General features: G+C 34.4%; 2 protein-coding genes across 3 annotated transcripts in view; one reads left to right on the top strand and one right to left on the bottom strand.

Annotated features, from left to right (window-relative positions):
• Positions 1-23,363, top strand: part of LOC134240152 (interleukin enhancer-binding factor 3 homolog) — a 141,954-nt gene that overhangs the window by 63,005 nt on the left and 55,586 nt on the right. The window lies entirely within an intron of this gene.
• Positions 13,090-23,363, bottom strand: part of LOC134240150 (death-inducer obliterator 1-like) — a 44,480-nt gene continuing 34,206 nt past the window's right edge. Inside the window, 7 exon segments of the mRNA XM_062722250.1 lie at positions 13,090-15,464; positions 16,188-16,284; positions 16,453-17,265; positions 17,390-18,562; positions 18,654-18,830; positions 19,987-20,169; positions 22,143-22,338. Of these exon segments, the coding sequence (XP_062578234.1) occupies positions 14,903-15,464; positions 16,188-16,284; positions 16,453-17,265; positions 17,390-18,562; positions 18,654-18,830; positions 19,987-20,169; positions 22,143-22,338 (3,201 nt within the window). The 3' untranslated portion in view covers positions 13,090-14,902.

Below are 23,363 nucleotides of genomic sequence, written 5' to 3' on the forward strand. Positions count from 1 at the left end.
GGTTGAAACGAATTCACCTTCATGGTGATGTAAGAGAATTCTTGTGTACAAGTGAATGTGTACAAGTGAATCCTTTACCCGTGGGGTGACTATGACTAAGACATCTACAGTAATCATTTTTCTTTATGTAATCATTTTTACTCAAGTCGCTTATTTACACTTACCCAAAGCTGATTTTGAAGTTTTGGATTAAAGTTGTTAATGACATAGATTGATTCATACACACTTTTCTTCCTTATGTCATTGATAAACAACAATAAAGTTTCCGTAATAAAATCAGTGCACAAATGTTTTTCAAATTATGGAATTAAATAATTTGCCAATAATAGATAAATAAGAAGCATATCCTTACTGATGTACACATAGCATGAGTTGAAAAGTAATACAGATAGATGGCATCGTTTATGTATAATTTTTCATTTTTCAAGAGAGAAAGAGCATCAACTTAAGACTTTGTTTCATTATAAACAAAAAGGACAAGATAGGGTAACGGCTGAATCTGGCCCCTTATTTTGATGTAAAAATCAGAACACTGGTAAAATTGTGATAGTTTGTAGTTAATATGGTAAAATGACGCTAACTTTAAAACAAGCACTAATTTAGATTCAAATCTTACATGGAAGCCACTAGAGGGTGCAGAAGTAATACATTTTCCAGAATTTACTCAATTCTGGTGGAATTTCATCATATTTGAGATACCTTTCTCTTCGGAAAACAAAGAGCACTAGCTTTCCTATCTGAGATTTTTACACAAAAACTGCCCCTGATATTAGTGAATAAAATATATAAATTTGATAGGTAGGCAAGTGTGTGCTCTATCTCTTCCGAAACAAAATTTGTTGTAAAATCGATGAAAACTTGCATAAAAATGAGAAATTTCGAAAATTGGCCTACTAGTATTTCCTGACCTCACTGTGACCTCTGTATATTCTAAATCTAAGAACCAATACATATTTTGTGGCAGGGGTGCCAACAGGTTTTTATGGATAAACTGTTGGATCATTCTGAAAGACACCCAAAATCGGGGGCCAAAGACTGGTCTTACCCTATCTTGTCCTTTATTATTTTAAAATTTTATTACAGTTCTCGATCAAATTAACAAAACAGAGAGGTTCTACTGCAGTTATCATTGATAAAAGTACGCATTTTTAAGTCTTACAATGTAATTAACTTTGTTCTCATTTTGGATGATTTTTTATTAGCATACATACATGTAAATAAATTAATGGACATGAATAACTAAGGATTTTTAAAAATCCGTGTTATTATTTTAAAAATCCGCATATTTTAAGCAAATTCAGTGTAACCTATGTTTCTTGTCATAAGTTCTATGGTTGATACAATGACTTTGTCTGCAAATACAATTTATCATTAAGTCAAATGCTGACAGACGATTTTTATACTATTTGTTAGTCCATTATATGCACAATGAAATGTCGACGGAATTTTCTGTTATTTCCAAGGAATGGACTGCGGATGTGACCGGCAAGGATACTTTGTACTCCTCTATGGCACCTGATCCCACCTCTGATGTTTGGAGGGCCTTGTTTGCTCTGCTCCTGTTTTGAGTTGTTTAATGTACCTTTTAGCTTGAATACTATTCGTCAGCTCCATATATTTCATGGGTCTAAAAAGTGTTAAAATTTACACTGAGATCTTTAATTTCTATTTGTTAAACCATGAATTTTATCTCACATAATTCGCTTAAATAATTTGAAAAGGAAAGGTAGGAATCAAAATTGTATTCATATTTTGGACAATGCTTCAAATTTTTGAAGAAAAATATATCGTATATTTTTTTAAATGATGCCCAAGTTGCAATGCATTTAAAATATACAAAACAGATAAGAATACAATCCGTAGAGTCAGAAGTAATAAACAAACGAAATTTTAGAAATCCATTATCTTGTGTATAATAACTCATTTTACATGACCAGATTTCACAAACAAATTCATGATTACTGTCATCGACAATTTTATGATTATATTTTCTCTTTAATACATTTTTTGTAATTTATAATGTGGAGATATTATAAGAATACTGTATTTCACCGCAAATCATGTTTTTACCTACTACATTGCAAAGATGACGGATAAGGCGTTGACATTTTTATTTACTGTTATTGAATAATGAACATTTTTTGGTTCAGTGATTACATAAATTACAGCAGTTTGGTAGAAGAGCACTTCCTTCCATTCTAAGAAATACTAACTATATAAAGAAAATCAATATCATACACTGTGAAGTTTTCTAATGAGCAATGCAATTACAGTCTCATGAAATAATCTAAGATTTAACTACTACACAATTACCTTAAGTTAATACTTTTTGCATTGCTGAAAGTTTTATCATATTACATCCGAAATGCAGTTCTTCTTGCAGAGAGGGTATGTAAGACGTGTTTGTCCATACCTTTACTTGGAAAGTAAACGTTGTTTGTACATGTATGTAACAGGAATTAAAATTCAGCTGGGGCCAGTTTCACAAAACTGTCTTATGATTAAGATCTGTCTTAAGATCGAAAATTATCTTAAGATTGCACCATAGCCGTTTCAAAAAACTATCATATCTTATGATAATCTTAAGATCTATCAAAATCTTAAGACAAGTATACACACGTCTTAAGTCTAAAGTGAAACTGACGACAGTAAATATTTTGGCTAAAAACTGAAGAATATTTAACGATTAACGGTTTTTAGAGATAGAACTACTCAGTAGCCGTTGGACTATATCAGGACAGTCAGAACAATGACCCCCCCTCTCCGCAAAAAAATATTTGCCAATAAAATAAACGATAGAAAACCTAAAATGAACCGACTTTTTGTTTTTCAACTTTATTCATTTCAATGCATTTTTTTCATTGGTTGTCCCTTCCAACTGAAATTGTACCCCCCACCAAATGCTTCTTCAGACCATGTTTTGTACATGCATATAAAATCCATATATCATATATAACTTTCTTCAATTTATTTTTTTTTAATTTGAATTCAATATCCCGCAAGAATATCACGATAATATGACCAAGCATTGCTAATTAACTTATGCATTTTTTAAACGGGTAACGTAATTTGAAATCCTGTGTTCGAGATACATGTAGTTTATTTATTGATAGATTACGTAAATTTATATCTTTTGAAGAAATAAAAATACGATGTATATGTATTTTTATGGATAAGTCCATGAAAGTTTTAAAAAAAATCGAACTTCTGTGTAGCTACATGTATCCTGCATTTTTAGACGTTTTATTTTAATTTATTTTATAAACCATGAAATTACTTCACTTTTTCCATCCTCAAAGTCCTTTTTTCATAATTATAGAATATTCCTCTATCATCTGCATAGGGTGTGTTGGTTTTCCAACCTAGTCAATACTTAACAGCCTTCTATGATTACGACCAATTTTTAAACCAAGGTAATCTAATGAAACATTAATAAAGTTACAGGAATTTCAACAACTTCATTCAAAGTCAAAATTTCCGGAATTCTATGGTCTACTTAACGACCTTGTAAAACAAATATTTATCAAAGGGTTGCATTTAGGATGTCGTTTTTCATATCATTTACTAGGATTTTTTAATACTGTAAACCAACTTTAATTCGCGTGCTAGAAATTTCCATGACCTACTTTAATTCGGCAATATTACTCGTCGCGGACCACTTTTGTAAATAAATTTTTCCCAGTCACGAAACTTAATCGTACGTCGCAGATTATTTCAAATTGAAAGATAGCGAATAAAAGATGTCGCGAATAATAGTTGGTTTATTTACTGTTACAGATTTGACAACGGAATGTTCTTCCTATCTGATAAAAACATTAGGAGAGAGTGGTTAGACATTTCAGTAGGGTAGTGCTTAATTCTCCTAGGCAAGTAATCCAGGCTCAGGAATTTCTGGGAATCTCAAATTTACGCCCTTTTATCCATTTTTTTTTATTGCTGAATGTTTTCTGCACTATTTTCATAAATTCTGAAGATGCCACAGTCTGTCATTTTCTTTTTATTCTGTTTGCATTTTACATTACAGAGATATGAAGTTCATTATAGTGAATAAATAAACAAATATAAAGCAAGTAACAAATGAAAGATAACCCCCCGTTCACACATAGACGCCGCTTCTACTACGATCAAAGCGTGTCCAAAAGCGTTGCCGATCGTGACAAATCGCAGGAAACGTCGTGGGGTCGTCATAAGCGTAGTATGATCGTAGTAGGGTCTTCATGATCGGAGAGCTCTACCCTCTCACCACGCTTATTTTAAACATGTTCAAAACAAGCGGAGCGGGATCGTGGCCAACAAGAATCGGGGTGAAGTCGTAAAAAGAGCGTAGTAGAAGTGCCGTAATCGTACAAGCAGCGCGGAAGCATCGGAGAGAGATCTTCATGATCGTAATAAAAGCGCCGTGAGAGCGTAGGAACTTACCAAGCACGCTTATACAACGCTCCCTCTACGTTTGTACCACACTCTCACTACGATCTCTCTACGTTCCTGAAGATCCTACGAAGACCTACTATGACCTCACGCCGATCATATCACGACCTATCAGAGAGGAGTTTGTTAATATAGCGCTTTGACCAATCATCATCTGTAAACTATATATAAAGGGGGACACTATACTTGATGGTCATTTACAATTGAGCATTTTCACATCTTATTACAGTTTTAATTGAAATTGCCCTTAAACCATGTGGTAAAGGCCCAAAACAAACTGCGGTCGCAAGATATGCATCATCGCTAAAATCGTATTACAAAAATCTGCGGTCGCAAGATATATTTACATCATCGCCAAAATCGTACTAGAAGCGTAATGCAAACGTAATATGATCGGCACCACCGTAGCGACATCGCAGGACAGTCATCTAGGTCTGTGTAGCATCGTAGTATGGTCCTCAATGTCTTAGTGGCAGCGTAGCGTACACGCAGTAAACACGGCCGCTTGTCCGCAACGGTCTGCGTAACATCGTAGTAGAAGCGTGTTAGCAGCGCGTTTGACGAAGGGACATCGCAGTACGGTCGTAACGAAGACCATAATTTGCCAAATTGCTCTATTTAGACGCCGATCGGCTGCGATTTGCCCCGATCTAATATAATTTCAGATCGTGGCTTGATCGGGATGATCGCCGTAGAGTCGCAGCTCTGTGTGAACGGGGGGTTACCGAAAAGACGTTGACATTCATACGTGTGTACGAGTACTTAAGGAAAGATGATATAAATAAAAATTGGATGCATATTTCTGGACCTATATTAATCAGAAATGATGCAAATATTAAATTTCCGGAATTAAAAGAAATTGTAAACTTTCTAAGATGTTGATATGTCTACCTTAACATGTACCTTCTTCAACAATCTTTACTTGTATCACTCTAAATCCATTTTTTTTTTATGAATACATGAATGAAAAATTAAAATCTTCATCTTCAATTGTCATGCAATGACTATTTAAGAAATGCATGTGATTCAATTTTTAGGATTGAATTTTAAGGGAGAGAGAGTGGGAGTAATAATTCAAGGCAGAAATTCTTTGTGATATTCAGAGTAATAAAGTGAAAATTAAAAGTAATTCACACGGGAGCTACCTTCTGACAGAACATGTATTGAACATGTGTAGCAATGTTTATTATTTTGTTAGAAGCATCGGTAAGTTCATGGCCAAACACTTATAGGAAGGAAGGGCTTAACTTTATTTCATTAACAATCACAAAACAAAATTTCTACAAACTTCCGTTTACATTTTATATCGGTAATAAAAATATCCTGTTTTACAAAAAAAAAAAAAAAAAAAAAAACTCACTCAATTATATACTCATGAAAAATGAAAGATAAAATTTCTATAACATACTGTATATAAGAATTGGAAAGTCCTTTGAAATTTTTTTTAAATCCATATTACATATAATATAGAAGGGGTCAGTTTATACGAGTATCTTAAGGGTTTACCTTTTCATAGTGTCTTTTCTGATATATTTTATTTTTCAAATGAAGTCTGCATTTTGAAAAAAATATGTCAGAAAGGACAATAGTGCCATTGTTATGTTATGTAAATTGAAGTCGAAAAGAGATGATTATATAGAGATGGTAATGTCCGTCCATTGGTCCCTTATTCTTCGGGCACCTATCTCTCATCTCCAAACCTTTCTGTATATCCTATATTTATTAAGATTTTTAGGTTTCGAACAGAAAAAAATGGAAAGTGTCATTTTTATAATATTAGGGTATCCGTCTTTTATCCACTACTTTTTCTGTATCACTGAATTAAATTTAGTGAAACTTAAGTTAGTTAAGTTAGTTAAACGTGGACCTACACGTGTTTTGTGATTATTTATAAACAGTGCATCTACATCTATCAAATTCTTAATTTCTAATCATTAACACTTTACAGGTTTATTTACGTCACAACGACTTTTCAGGTTTTTCTAAACAATGTTAGACCTAATTGCTTAGATTAATTTTATCTAATTACATTAAACAAACAAGCTTAGACAGGAAATTTAAAAACTCGTCAGATTTTTATGATACCTGACGTTTGCACCAAAGTTATTCGAAGGACTCTAGCAATAAATAATATAGCTATAATATTGAAATCTTTAACTGACCACTTAATTATAGCGAATACTTTGATACTTTGATTTACTAAGAAACGCTACTCTGAAATATAGCCTAGGTATCGTTTTTATGTATATATAAAAATAAATAAAAACTATTATTAAGAAGTGATGAGAAACTTTTCTATCGTCAACTTTTCATATTCTGACAATAATATATCCTTATCACAAGCACATGGAGTATTTGTCTCCCATTTTATTTTATACGCAATTCTGAAGTCACTACACACGTACGAACAATTTTTAAAACGAGACAAGTATGGACAAAAAGTTGGTGAAACAACAATCTTTACTGTCTTGATTGAAGTCATCATTTCAGAAGTGCTATGGTCGATACAATGACCGTATCAGCAAACACAATTTATCCTTAGGACAAATGCTGATGTCGTTTTTCATACCAATTGTTATGCCATTACTTACACACTGTAATTTCTACGGATTTTTCTGTTTACCAGATCATGACAGGTTTGACGGAGGGCGGGGGGCTACTTATCCATAGTATCTGGCCCAGCCTCTGAAAGTCCCTGTTTGCTCTGCTCCAGGTTTTTATTGTTGAAAGGACGAGCTTACATGGTGTTCTTTTTCTCCACATGTTATATTAAATATTTGAATACTTTAGTATACTTTTTTTATTACAGTAACCTATAGTTAACTTGGATATTTTTTGTTAGGCATTACAGAAAATTTCATGAGAATTGAAATTGATCTCTCCTTCCCCTCTATTTATCTAAACACAGTTTTGGGCTTTTTGCCTATCTTTTTTTTTTTAAAAAAGAAACAACAAAAATAACTGTATGTATATCTTAGACTATTCAAGTTTCAGAAGAACAAAATATTCTATGCAAAAAGCTGCTCAAATAAAAGAAAATAATTAAGTACTAAAAAATGTGTGAACAACTTATAGATTGTATTGTCGAAATTCGATCTCGTATTAAATAGAAGTATAAAGAAACTTTTTAAAGATTTGACAAATAAAATCAGCATTGTCTCTTTGATGACAACATCATGAAGAAAATTTCTCTTAAATTCGCAATACCTCAATTTTGTGATTTATAATGTGGAGAGATCTTAAGCTTTCTGTTTTTCACAACAAATCATATTTTCTAACCAACTGCATTGTTAAATTATGACGGATAAGGCGTTGACATCTTTGTTTACTATTAATGAAAAAGTAAGCCTTGATTTGATGATTTCACAAATCAGGAGAGCACAAGGTAGGAGGGATCTTTGTCTAATAAACATTCTAAGAAATATACGCATCATATACAAAATCCCAGAATACAATTTCATACACTACAAAGTTGTTTTTCTTTTGTTTTTTGTTTTCAAATGCCTACTATGAAATTAACATCTCATGAAATGATATCAGATATATGAATATAATGTGATCAGTTTCAGTGGCTTCAGTAGATCTGTTGTATGAAATACAAATCTTATTTACAGGAAGTTAAATAAAATTACGTAAAAAATCGATTTTCTTTTGCAGGAAATGAAGAGAAATGTTTTGCATGAAAAAGTTGTCCACCCACATTTGGAAAATGTGAGAGGAATTTAAGGTTAAGAACATTTTCAACATTGAAGTCGGTATTTATCGCAAATCAAGGGGTGCAAAAATAAAAAAAATTCTAGTTGTTACTTAATAAAATAAAACTGTCTTTGAAAAAAAATGTTATTCGTTCTAAATAGTTTTCTTTTTATAAATTTATACATTTTATGATTTACATTTTAAGTCAACATCTTTATTTCAATAGGTGTACGATTTAATGCATCTTTCTACTGGTTTATGTTTTTTGGCTTATAGCCTTGCAGTTTATTTTATCAGTTTATACATAAATATTTTTTCATTTATATGAAAGATAATTTGTCACTTTTTTCTTAAAATATGGAGAGATTTGACTTTTTTTCAACCCATGTAAGACAGCGTGATGAAATTGATATTCTACAGGTATATTGTTTTACGTTGATTGATTGGTTAGCAATTTGAAGTGAAAATCGATAAATCAAGGCTTGTTAAATACAAAAGACAAGTCTGTTTTATTTTTTAATCCAATTTACTTAAATATTAATGTTAAGTTTAATTTTTAGATTTCTGTATCAATTAGCCTCCAGCGTAAGATTTCTTTTTTAATAATGCATATACTTTTTTAATTGTTTTCTTGTTTTACTTTTTTCGATATTTTTTAATCAGTACATGTTTTGTCCTGATTTTATCAGTGCTATATTCAGATTATAAATTATACAAACATATTTTTGTGTTTTTATTACATGTTGATTATACATTTGATTTGTCTTTTTTTTTTTTATTTTAACTACTACACGTATACTTAGCATATGTAGAGGATTTCTTTTAAGTTTTTTTTTTGTTGCGTTAAGAAATCCAAAATATCTACTGGATAAAGTGATGACTCGTTTTATTCAAGATAGTTATTTTTTATTAGTTTGAGCTGTAAGTATATACTTCATACTGTATTTTCGACATAAAGCCTTATGCTTTTGAATTTCTTTATCCAAATTAATTCATATTTTGTGTTTACATTCACACTGTATCCAGAATACATTTTCTTTTTCAGAAATCAAAGCAACTATTTTGATTGATTTTGTACATGATGAATATTTGTCTCTATTGTCTTTTGGTACATGTAACGATATCAAGAATCGATAATATGACTTTATATTTTTTCAAATTATTAAGATATCCATAATAAACTTGGATATATGCCAAACAAAACCATACAAAGTATAAAGATAATATACTAGTTCTAGAAAATGACGTTAATAGTAAACTAACAACAAAGTTTTGTGATGATTGTGATGGCTTCAGTTTTTTGATAGTCAATTGTCTTTTAAGTAACTTATTTCAACAACCTATCCTTATAACCTGCATTGGTTTATAACTCTCAGTCAGTGCATTCGATAATCAAGAACAAGATCTGCGTAAGAATAATTTCTTACTCGAGGTAAATTACTAACAAAAATGTTTATGAAACAAGAATATCAAAAATCTCATCAAAATCATTTGCAAGTTCTATAGCCGAAACAATGACTTTATCAGCAAATATGCGATGATGCCCAACATTGGTGCCAAGCACATTAATGAAAGAAGAAGGTGCAGGAGAAGAAAAATACAATTTATCATCAACAGGATTATGTCAAATACTGATGGACATTTTTTAAACTACTTTTAGACCATTACTCTGAAATCACTAATTTCATGACCACCATGAAATGTACAATTTCATATGCATTACTACATGTATACTCAACACTTCTCCAACCACGAAGTCAAATTCCCACATATAAATATTTTTTCTCTCAAACCTCGAAAATTTGCCCCCACGAAAATACCGGGTATGTGATTTTAAAGTATTTACACTCTGAATTGTCGACGGATTTTCCCGTTATTTCCCAATCATGATAAGGGGCACACGACGGGTGTGACCATTCGGCATGTGATGCTTAGTCCTCTGTGGCACCTCATCCCGCCTCCAGTGTCTCAGAAACCCGTCTTTGTTCCGCTCCTGAATTGTATTGTTTGAATGAACTTTTGAACTAGTTTGTTATCTCCATATTACGTTTCATTATAGCTACATGTGTGAGCGTGTTATGACTCCCAAAAATGTATTAACAACAGTTGACCAAGGTGAGCGGTTACTGTTTTATCTCCTAGTTTCGGTCGTCCGTGTGGCGCAGTGGTTAGAGCGTCTGCTCTAGAGTCGCGAAGCAAGAAGTTGATTCTTACCTCGGGGGTTCGAATATGAACCAAGGTCTTGTGTCGCAGGAGGTGCTGGCACGTAAATTATCCGTCCCTGCTCAATGGCCCTGAGAGCCGAGTAAATGGTTGCTTCTCCATATGAGTGAAAAAATTTTCGAAAGGGACGTCAAACAATATACAGTCAATTGATTAAGGAATCACTGTCTAGTTAGTATAGTATGCCAGGGCATCAACGATAGTGGGAAAAATGGAATAATTTGCATAACGGGCGAAGTCCGTTATGCATAAATTATCCCATGTTTCCCTCTATCGTTTCCATTTATTGTGAAATTAAATTGTAGATATAGATTTTAAAAATGTCGACATAGATTTAAATTACACGAGGACTCCCATGCCAATTTCAATAGTCCTCGGCCACTGACGTCAAACACAAAGGCAGCCGCACGAGATTTATATGCATATTTGGCCTCCTTAGCGTAAGACACAGAGACAGATGCGTACGAGATTTGCATGCATATTAGGCCTCCTCAGCTCCTGACCTATCGACCTGCCTAATATACATTCCGTCGGAATTATCAAGAAATCAACTCCGCTAACTTTCATAGAGTTATCAGAGAGAAAAAAATTAGAAATGGAAATATTCAATCATACACAGTGATATACTTTCGTAAAAATTTTCATTAGTTTAATATACTGAATTCAAGTTAGCTGCAGAACTGTAGCTCTCTGCTTGAGAAAATTCGGACAGCTTTATCTGTCCGAATTTTCTCAAGCAGAGAGCACCAGTTCTGCAGCTAAATATCAAGTACATGTAGGAAAAGAGCGCTTGTGCACCGGCAAAGGGAAACGTATCAAATAACAGGAAGTCATTGTTGAAGGTATGCATTACAAAAACGATTCGAAAATCATTTTAGACACTTGTAGATATATAACACACTGACCTACTTGAAACTTTGGCTCGGTTGTGATCCTTAGGAAATTAACTAAAGCCATGATACTTCTAGATAGGTATCGAAAATTGTTTGACTTGACCTAATGAAATTTCATAATTATCTTCGATTTAAATCAGAAAGAAATTAAAAGTGTCAAGTTGAAATATTTCCCCTGTCCTATGCCTATTTTTACGACTAAAGACAAAAGCAGTAACAATTTAGGAGAAAAAAATTGATAGTTTATTTAGAAATCAAATTTTGTTTTGTCTTAATTTTATTCTTGTTCCACTTTTAAAAATTACAGTAAGATGTGACATTTCTTAATTGATGTTTTAATAGCAAGAAATTAAAAGCGTCATGCTATATACATTGCTCATAATTTTCATGAATGCTGAAACATATCAAAGGAATTTTAGACATATATTTTATTTAATTGACTTTATTCTATATTTGTACCATTTGCCGCAATTATGCACTTGTCGAGCACGAACTCTAAAATTAAAATAAAAAAAGATTTACGTTAAAATTAAGGATTTTTCATTTTGCTTCAAAAGCGATATGAGCAGTGACTTTGTCAGTTTTTCATACCTCTGACATGTAGTTATAAGTTTAGAATACGGTTGATAAACGTTAACAACTTATTTTCTTGGCAAATCTCCCAAAAGCATCGTGAGACTGATGAAAAATTTGACAATCGTTAGGTCGTTAATTTAATTACATTGCCATTGGTCATTCGCAAAATATTTTTGTTAAAAAATCTTCGGATTGTACACAAGTACTCTGAAGTTGACATCAAAACGATGCTCGAGTTTTTGAATGACAATATCTATGTGGTTTTTGGATACCAGATCTTCCAACAGTCTATTGGAATTCCCATGGGTAGCAATTTATTATTATTAGCAGACCTATTTTTGTATTCATATGAAGCAGAATTTATTCAAAACCTTATACGGGAAAAGAAAAACACTTCCTGTGGCATTCAACTCGACATTTAGAAATATCGACGACGTATTGTCAATTAACAATGGTAGCTCCCATTCTTATGTCGATACGATTATCTCGGTGAGCTTTTATAGATAGCACGTAGTCTGACACATCTGTTTCATACTTGGATACTTTACTTGAAAAAGACGTTAACGGTAATCTAACAACTAAGCTCTATGAAAAACGTGACGATTTTAACTTACAATTGCCAACTTCCCTTGTTAAGCAGCAATATACCTTCATCACCTGCATACAGATGATGATTTTTTTCCCATTATTTCCCGATCATGACAAGTAGCACACAGTGGATGTGACCGGTCAGCAGGGGATGCTCATCTCCATGACACCTGATCCCACCTCTGATGTTTTTGGAGATCCGTGTTTGCTCTGCTCCTAATTTGTATTGTTTTATGGACTTTTGATCTTCAATACTGTTCGTAATCTCCGTTTCTTCTCAAGAACCACTCTTAGAAAAGCTGTAACTTGGAAGTGTTCCACATAGTGTACATTCTAAATTGTTAAAATCATTACCCCCAGGGTTAGGATGGGGCTATAATAGGGAATCCATGTTTGACATTGATATATATGGAATAAATCTTTAAGAATCTTCTTCTCAAGAACCACTGGGCCAGAAGAGCTGAAACTTATGTAGAAGCACCCTGGGGTAATGTTTATTTGAAATTGTCCAAATCATGACCCCTGGGGGTAGGGTGGGGTCGCAATAGATAAATGGCTGAAAATCGGGTAAAGAACAGTATGGTCCATGGATCTCTTGTTTCTGGTTTGCAAGGGATTCAGCAAGCTTTAAACCCTTTTGTAGTCCTAAATATTATAATAGTAATAAGGTGAAAAAAAACAAAAACTGGTTTTCAATTCCTTTATTTACCATGTACAAGGTATGTTCAAAACCCAATCATCGCAACTAAAACATTTCAACAAGTACTCTATCCAATGAAACAAATTCATCAACAGTCAAATGAAAAACAAAGCTTAAAACTCATATTGAGTACATCAGTATACATGAAAAATGATATAAATGCAAAGGATGCAAGTCCTTACACATGATAAATTCTCTTATATCTAATTCATTAAAATAGAAGTGAACACTGAAAAGTCTTAATAGTGTCTAAAATGCCATATTAAACTTGGAGGAAATACGATATATATAGGTCTTTTTTTGTTGGAATAAACATTATTAATGCATTAAGTCACAGTCGTAAGCAGCATAAAATTGAACTGCCATATGAAATATAAATATTTACATCTACCAAATGAACATTTTGTAAATAATAACAATGGCAATAAAAGTCTTTGGATATATATTAACTTTTATAGTCAGATTGCAAGACATTGATATCTTGGTCAATGAAATTACACATACTGGCTGAGTAGGAAACATTCAATGTGAAATCAATCTTTACAACTAAATTCTGAACATCTACTGTAGTCCTGCGTCCATGTGCTCAGATGAGTACAATTGGAAGAAACATTTCAAAAGGATGTTTGGAAAATCAGAATTTGATGATTGCTGTTTTACTAACATGTAATTTTTATTAAAATATGAAAACTTCATGTATTTTTTTAACTTAAATTTGGACCTCTACCTAGCCTAAGCTTTGAAAAGAATCTACAATTCATGGGAATTCTTACAGCACTGCAGATTTGATACTATAATTAAGTCTTCTCTTCATTTTTTTAACCCCCAGTACTCTATTATCCTATTGTTTTACAACCTTCTCTTGATTAGGGGTAAGACCTCTCATTTGAAAATCCTGAACTCCTATATCCTAGGACCTGAGCCTAAATTGGTTAAAAATTGATTGTGAAGGAGTTAAATAAGAAGAAAAATCTACAGGCAATGCACAGACAGATAATCTGACTTATGAACAAGACTAAGACCTTCAGCTCTGATGAGCTAAAAGTTAAGCATAAATATGAATTCTTTCTATAAAGAATCAACTTGTTATAGTTATTAACCAAAGAAATTACAGGGTAAATTGCTGCAAGATTATTTAACGCTTTTCAGAACCACCTTGCAATTTGATGTACACCTTCATTTTCTAGATTTTAAAAATAAAATGGGGAAGTTTAAATTTTATTCCAGAGTCAACAATGTGCTATGATTTTTCTTTCTTGAGTATCATTTAGCTTCTGTAATTTCCTGTTTTTCTATGCTGTGGGTATATATATAAACGTTTGAACTGATAATGCCATTTAACAAGTGATAAAAATTAGGACACAAAAATACATTGTGATATTAATTTCATGATTGTATCTAACATCTTAAAAATAACATCATTTCAATAACAGAGAAAGAAATTAATTGTTCATATACATAGCCATGTAGACTGTTATTAGTCTACAATGCAATTTCAAAATCAGAATCCTCCATAATTTTTTTAATTATTAAACAAAATTTTCATTCAGGTACAACACTTCCAATCCTTCCTTTGGACATGTAAATATGTTTTCTTCAATTGTTTTACATAACTTGCAGTAAGCAAGTAAATTATGAAAAATATACCAATAATGATGATACTTTACCATCTTATTCCAAAAACTTAAGTTAGGAATATAATATATAATACTATCTTCACAGTTGTTCACATGGCTGAATCACAACAATTAAAGAACAACAATAAGCTTGAGACATGATAGATATATAAGTGTGACAATTACTCCCAGTCATCCACCCCTGGCGGGGCGGGCTGTATCCGGGGAGGGGGGCCCCTGTGGGAGGAGTGTCCCGATTTCCCTCCAGGTGGAGGATCACTTGTAGGAACCACCCCTGGTGGAGGCACAGGCTTGGGTAATTCAGTTTCCTTTTTCTGTTGAGAACTTTTCTCCTCCTTCTTCCCCCGATCATCTTTGTCCTCATGCCTGTGATAATGCTTGTCTCTGTCGTGATGTCGGGATTTTTTGTACAACGAATGCTCTGGGCTGTGTCGTCGTTTTTTCCGCCGCCTATGATGCCCTCTCTCTTGTGCCCTGTAGTCTTGGTCTTCCTCATACTCCACCCTATCATCCCGCCTATCGTCCTTGGGATAGTCTCTAGATCTGTAGTCGAGGTCCCCACCATGGGGGTAATGTCTGAAATCCCTGTCCTCGGACCCCAGAGAAGGTGGGGGGCCTGTGTCCTGATTGTGTCTGTGGTCCACATCCTGTGCCCAGGGGGGCGGGAACTTTTGTCTCTGACCTTTCCAAGGTTGTTTTCTTTCATCCACATCTTCCCCATGTCTTCAAAATAATATTAAGAAAGAAAATTTTCTAATGAAACCAAGTGTAAATGATTTCAAATAATATTTTGAATTTAATACTTTAAAAATATAAAATCCACGCATTTTGCATATAAAGTGTGTGGAAATCTATGGCATTCAAAACATATGTTATTTTGAGTCACAAGCGTTGAACACTGAAGAAGAGGAACATCATAAATGAAAAATATATCATGCACACATTGACCTGAAGCTTTTACTTTGGCTCTTCCATTAACAGAAATTACATGAAAGATAATACACGAATTTCGAAATAGAATTCGTATTTGCAGTCAGGGCAGAGAGATAAAAAATGTAAATATAAACAATGAATCATTATTTTTTAAATATGGAATTTCATAACTACAAGGGTGTGTGCAAACAAATCTTCATAATGCACTTAATGATTCAATTAATCATGTTAACTAAGTTAAGATCTCAACTTTTGTTTACCTTGACAGTTTTACTATGTGTAGGATGGGTGAATCAGCATGTTACTGATTCTGATGTAACATGCACAGATATCAGATTATTTGTTAACTTAGCCACTATCTTCTAAATCATATACGAGAAATAGCAATAGAAAAATGACCAGTAAAAGAAAAATTAAGACAAATATCCCATTTTTGAAATACACTGTAGAAAAAGTGAAAATTCTCAAAGAAAAAATCTCTACATATATTTCAGGGGACTTTTGTGTGGTTACCTGAAGTCCCTATCTCTAAAATCCTGGTCCTCTAACGGTAAGGTCAAGGCCTCATCCACCAAGCTTGTATCCTCCCACTGGGGCTTACCAGCATATCCTACACAGGAGAGATAGGTGTTACAGCAGGCTCATATATCAACTTAATCAACAGATCATGCCAATACCACAAAATTATCAACAATTAGCAGATAATTCCTACACATTATCTAGTAAAATATTTGCAAAAACAATGTTTGGTTGATTTACATTTGGAGATCTGACTAACCTTTTTCTGTGTGCTGTCTGTATGGTCTGTGACGGTCCTCCATGGGTGACATATGGGGACCACCCTGAATTGGTGGTGGCCCCTCTGGACCTCCACCCAAAGGCATAGGTAAGGGCATGGAATTGGGTGGCATGGGAGGAGGCCCAAGGGGAGGCATCCCAGACTGTGAAGGTCCAGGCAAGGCCATAGTCTGTGTGGGACAAGAAATGGGTGGACCAGATATAGGAGGAGGGGGCCCAGATAACAGAGGCAATCCTGGCTGTGGCCCTGAAGTAGGCAAAAATGGAGGTGGAGGCCCTGAAACTGGCATAATTGGTGGTGATGGTCCTGGCATGTTTGAAGCATTGGATGACATTGGGGGTATATTAGGGGGAGGGACTCCAGTGGGAGGGGGTAATCCCATAGGAGGGGGCACACCTGTAGGAGGGGGCACACCTGTAGGAGGAGGCACACCTGTAGGAGGGGGAACACCTGTTGGGGCAAGGGACAGAGGGGGCAAGGGAGGCGGGGGAACATTCATTTGGTGAATTTTCTCATGTTCCAGTTTCTGATAAGTAGCTTGCAATATAGCTTTGCCAACTGGGTTGACGGGAGTAAGAACGATTTCTGGAGGGGGCTTTGGAGCTTTCTTTTTCTTCTTTTTATTGTCCTCTTGGATTTCCTCCTCTGGCTCGTGTTCAGGGAGAGGGGGAGGAGGCTCTGGGGGTAAAGGAGGTAAATCTGACTCTGGAGGGGGTGGTGCTCCATTGTCCTTCACCAGGCCCACTGGCAAAGGTGGAGGTGGCATTAATTCTCTATCCCTTTCCTTAGTGTCTGGAAAAAAAACACTCTGTCATTCAATATCATTCATACATTTGACATTATGCATTTTCAATAACCACATTGCTAAAAAAAATAAATAAAATCAAGGTACATGTAGCTTTTAAATGAAAACTACCTTTTGATTCTGAATCTGATTCCTCCTTCTTGGCTTTCATTTCCTTTGAATCACTGAGAGTGTCCTGTTCTTGAGTCTTTTGTTCTTTTTTAGGAGTTTTTGGAGAATCCTCTCCATCACTGTCTGAATCTCCATAATCAAAGTCCAGAAGGGACACATTAAACATGTTCTTTTTCTCCACCTGATCCTCTTCTTCCACTTTCTGTGAAGTGGATGTCTGTCCAGTAGATGTGGAATAAGATTCCACTTTGCCTGTTTCCTTTGATCCCACATCACTTTTGTCTTTGATATTGCTCATGTAATTATAGTTCGCACCAGGAATAATTGAGAACAAAGATTTCAGAGCCTCAGGCATTTCTGAAGGATTCACAGATTTACTAGCATCCTCTGACGAAGGAGTCTCTTGCTTTGATAAAACATGATTTTCCACATAGAAGCTTGGTGGAGTCACACTGATGTCTGAACTAGCTTTATTTTCTTCACTGGGTTTACTTAATACTGGTGGCTGTGTGCCAATCCGCATGTCCACATCCTGAGCAGACTCCATCTCCTCTGGAGTATACTCTGCTGCTGCCACATGTGTCACCGTTACTTCTGATGAGAATGATACAGACTTGGTCTCCTTCATAACATCAGGAGTCTGTGTAGCTTCAGAGCTTTCAGACACTACACTTTGTTCCTGGCTAGACGTCTCCACTGCTGCAGCAGGTTTAGAATCTGTACTTGCTTGTGGAGACTCTGTGGTAGATGTTGCTGTTTGCGACACAGTTGGAGATTTTATTTTGGCTGCTGCTTTAGCGGCAGGAATCAAGGCTTTGGAAGCGGCACTGATGGCGTAAATTGCCGACACTAAAGTTCTGGCCGTTAATTTGGCCACTTCCTTCTTCTCCAACAGTTTCTTCTGTTCCTCAACTTTAGAAGTGAGGTCCAGGAGAAATCGTCTCTTTTCCTGCGTGGACTTGAGCGTGGCGAGAGCTGCCACAGTGAGGGCGGTGGACTCCGCCGGTGTATTGCACTTAGAAATCCTGGCTATAAGATCTGTTACAGAGGTTGGTGATGGCTTCTCCGGAGGTTTCTTGTCCTGTCGGTCTACCTTGGCTTTCTTGTACGGGAGCTGGGAGTCGTCCTCCGGATCATAAGGAATATCCTCTGCAGACGCCCTGCTGTCTTGATCTGAAAATCAGAACCAGATATTCAGCCATTTTACAAGTTTTAAATCATCTATCAACAGAAGAAGCAGTGATTTTTTGTGTCATCCATTTACCATTATCATCATCTACAAGTCCTGCCCCTTTTCCATAGGCCTTTATGATTGGGTCACTTTTCTCCGTAGAGGTTCCAGCATTGGGGGGAACTTTGGGGGTGCCACCCCCTGACTTAGGGGTGCTTGTTTCAGATGATGAAGAATCATAATAAGACTTGTTAGTAGATCTGGAGGAATCTGTTAAATAATAAAGTTGCTGTGAATACCCTTCACCATTTCTTACTTGCACCACAAGACATGCATAAATTTTTGCGCAATCTGTGTTGTTATTACTTACATAAACATGAAAAATTTATCATCTATTTTTTCATATCCAATTTACAAACACAGGTACATGCATGTATATTTTGTCAAAAGACAAACATAAATGTTAATGCCCTGATAAATCAGGGCAGAACATAGCAAAAAAAAAAGTTTTATGTCCTAAACCAGCCTGAAATGCCTATTGAAATCAATGGGATGTAATCAAATGTTCATGGACATACATATAATTGAATTATTTAAAGTTTTTAAATAATTTTTTTACCAACTGCACTTAATCTAACTTAATCTCCTGCTATGTTTGTTGATATGTAAACGTTTTATATTAAATGTCCAACAGATTGTTCATACTACCATTGCTTGAAATTAAAATACACATAAAGATACATGTAATTCAACATACCGGTAGATGAAATTCACACAAATCCCTTACAAATGGGTTATTCATATCTGCTCATTTTTTGCACTGATTTGAATGTACTATATGTCATCTATTGTGTAGGCTTAAATCTAAAATTACTGCTTAATTTTTCTATCTTCCTAATGTCATTGTAAAGAGCATCTGTACCTTTAGATGGAACTTTGGAGCTTGGAGGGACGTAAGATTTACTGCTGTACAGTATACATGTACCTTTAGATGGAGTTTTGGAGCTTGGAGGGACGTAAGATTTACTGCTGTACGGTATATATGTACCTTTAGATGGGATTTTGGAGCTTGGAGGGACGTAAGATTTAATGCTGTACAGTATATACGTACCTTTAGAGGGAACTTTGGAGCTTGGAGGGACGTAAGATTTACTGCTGTACAGTATATACGTACCTTTAGATGGGATTTTGGAGCTTGGAGGGACGTAAGATTTACTGCTGTACAGTATATACATACCTTTAGATGGGATTTTGGAGCTTGGAGGGACGTAAGATTTACTGCTGTACAGTATATATGTACCTTTAGATGGAACTTTGGAGCTTGGAGGGACGTAAGATTTACTGCTGTACAGTATATATGTACCTTTAGATGGGACTTTGGAGCTTGGAGGGACGTAAGATTTACTGCTGTACAGTATATATGTACCTTTAGATGGGATTTTGGAGCTTGGAGGGACGTAAGATTTACTGCTGCTGCTCTTACTACGATGATGTTCGTAATCGTGTTTGGATTTCTTGCTGTCATGGTGATGATCATGGTCACTGTGACGTTTTTGCTTTTGTTTGACCATGATTGCCAGTAACATATGGGGACGATTATCCTCCAATCCTGAAAACATTAATTTTAAACTATTATCTCCATGTACATGCATAATTATGCATTTCAGTTTAAATATATATATGTACATGCTTAAAGCCTTGATCTTATTGTGCTGTTTTTTAAATCAAGTTTACCTAACTTTGCAAACACCTTTGGCTGTCAATTTATTGTCCTGTGGTTCTTGAAAAGATCCGACTTTTGTTTATGTCTCTACATACTGTATACAGGGAAATATTCGCCCCTGTTTTATTTTCGCCCCTTTCGCCCCAACCTTGTTTGGGCGAATTTAAAAAGGGGCGAATTCAAAATATACAATATAATTTCTTAAACAAAACTGTGACTGGGCGAATTTAAAACAGGGCAAAATTGTTTCCAAGTGTGAAAGGGCGAAAATAAAGAGGGGCGAAAATAACCCTGTATCAGGGTTCGACACTAACTTTTTTACCCTGGTGAACCACAGGTCCACTTGTCAAAAATTATTGGTGGACCTTCATAAGTGTTTGAATTAATGATTGAATCATTATGCAAGGCATTAATTAAAACTAACTTTAATATATATATACTGATTCCAGTCAGACTAATGAGGCACAAATCTAACCATTTAACAGAATCATTTCAATTAGGGACTAGTCAGATTTTTTTCAGAAATATTGTAAAACTTAAAAAAAAAAAAACGTATAAATCCACAAACCCAAAAAATATTTTGATAATCATCAAGTTACAATGGTGAAAACCTGCATTTATTTCCCTTCCAAAGGTAGATTAAATTTAAAATTCCAATTATTAATTAATCTGTTCAAATATTAAACAAATGAATTTTTCATGTATCTATGGCTAGATCTTTTTTTTACTGCGATGCAAAACTGACATAGGTACATATATGTGTATTAATTATTTTCTACATTTATTCAAATAAGTGATATATCAGGGGAAAAATGAAACTGCAGATCATAGTTCATAAAATGTAAATTACACGTTTGAACATCTAAAAAAAAACCAAACAAACAATGCGAAAATGCAGCTGTCAATCAATTCTAATTATCTCCAACAGTGTGTGTTCAGGCATGAAGCGATTTCCTGTTGTCCAGTATAATTTTCACACCTTTCTGTGCATTACATAAACAGAAGAGAGACTGGCTAATTTGGCACAGATTTTTTCATGCTTCTTATTCAAGGTCTACGTTGAATGTTCTTGCGTCTCAATGTTATTGATAATGCTAGGTCTCCCTGATTACCTCTAACATTATTTACATGTATATTTATTTCTTGTAAAATACAGATATGGAGGAATTAATAATTTGAGTTACCAATTTCGATTTAAAAAAAAAAAAACCTGGAATTTCACTTTTTAAAAAAAAAAATACATTGTTTAAATTTTAAGTGGACCGATGGTCCACCTAGTCCAGAACATTTGGTGGACCTTCCAATTTTTTGGTGGACTCGGGCCGCCGGTCCAGTTAGTGTCGAACCCTGCCTGTATATAGTAAATCTTTTCATTACATATGAAAGTTTCCATACAGGTTATGTTTATGCTCAGTCCTGGCTCAGTAGTGCTTGATATATGCTGTTAAATTGACCATCCCCTACCATATTTATATATTATACTTTCTACATATCTCCCTTTAAAATGCTTAAAATGTCAACAATTCATTTGAGAACATGATGAATTAATTCAAAAATTTCTGATAACAGGATAAAAGGTGTGAAGAGAAGTTTGTCACATCTGAATGACCTTGATGATGTTTTAAACTTGTTTTTCAACAGTACAGCTGAGTGTCAGGATCTTGAACTCCTTACCTCAAATACTTTGAAAATATGGGAGTGAAGCCTTACCACTTTTTCTTCATGCATTATAACAACATCTCTAATTCTCAGTTATCTATGAAATTTTTCTTGTCCTAACTCATTTGCCATAATGAAATTTTGACTCTTTTCTTTAAATTTATTAGCGATTTTATATGCCTAAGTTTAGCGTACTGTACCTGGGCCATCAAACGGGGTGAGTACGGAGGGGATCTGACTGTGTGAGGCGAGGGGGAGGATGTAGAAGTCCTTGATGTGTTTAGCCTTGTTTCCCACCACCCCACAGCGGGCTCGACTGTTCAGGTAGGAGTACAGGTTTATATAATGAGTCTTCTCTTCATCTCCCCCAGGGATGAACCGCAGAATAACTATGTCCTAAAACACAGAGTTTACAAAAACATCAGAACAACTACATGTAAATGTATGTCCTAAAACATAAGGTTCATATAAACATCAATATAACTTTGTCCTAAAACATAAGGTCCACATAAACATCAATATAACTATGTCCTAAAAAACAAAGTTCACGTAAACATCAATATAACTACGTCCTAAAAAACAAAGTTCACGTAAACATCAATATAACTATGTCCTAAAACATAAGGTCCACGTAAACATCAATATACCAGTAACTATGTCCTAAAAAACAAAGTTCACGTAAACATCAATATAACTATGTCCTAAAACATAAGGTCCACGTAAACATCAATATAACTATGTCCTAAAAAACAAAGTTCACGTAAACATCAATATAACTATGTCCTAAAACATAAGGTCAACGTAAACATCAATATAACTATGTCCTAAAACATAAGGTCTACGTAAACAGCAATATAACTATGTCCTAAAACATAAGGTTCACGTAAACATCAATATAACTATGTCCTAAAACATAAGGTCCAAGTAAACATCAATATACCTATGTCCTAAAAAACAAAGTTCACATCAATATAACTATGTCCTAAAACATAAGGTCCACGTAAACATCAATATAACTATGTCCTAAAACATAAGGTCCACATAAACATCAATATAACTATGTCCTAAAACATAAGGTCCACGTAAACATCAATACAACTATGTCCTAAAAACAAAGTTCACATAAACATCAATATAACTATGTCCTAAAACATAAGGTTCACGTAAACATCAATATAACTATGTCCTAAAAAACACAGTTCACCCAAGCTGCAGTACAACATACTCCACAAATTTTAAAATACAAAGAAAATGATTTAATATTTAGATTTCACTGCAAGTTCATTTAAAATTTTACCATATTTTGTGCTTTGTTTTAATGTATTAAGATCTTTTTATCACTTTAAATCTGCACAAACCTTTTATGCTCTTCTAGCCTCTTAATACAAGAGGCCCATAGGCCACAACACTTGAACAATAAT

The sequence above is a fragment of the Saccostrea cucullata genome, unplaced genomic scaffold, assembly GCF_032062105.1.
Source record: "Saccostrea cucullata isolate Sc308-1 unplaced genomic scaffold, CSIRO_AGI_Scuc_v1 ctg74, whole genome shotgun sequence".
Taxonomy (NCBI): domain Eukaryota; kingdom Metazoa; phylum Mollusca; class Bivalvia; order Ostreida; family Ostreidae; genus Saccostrea; species Saccostrea cuccullata.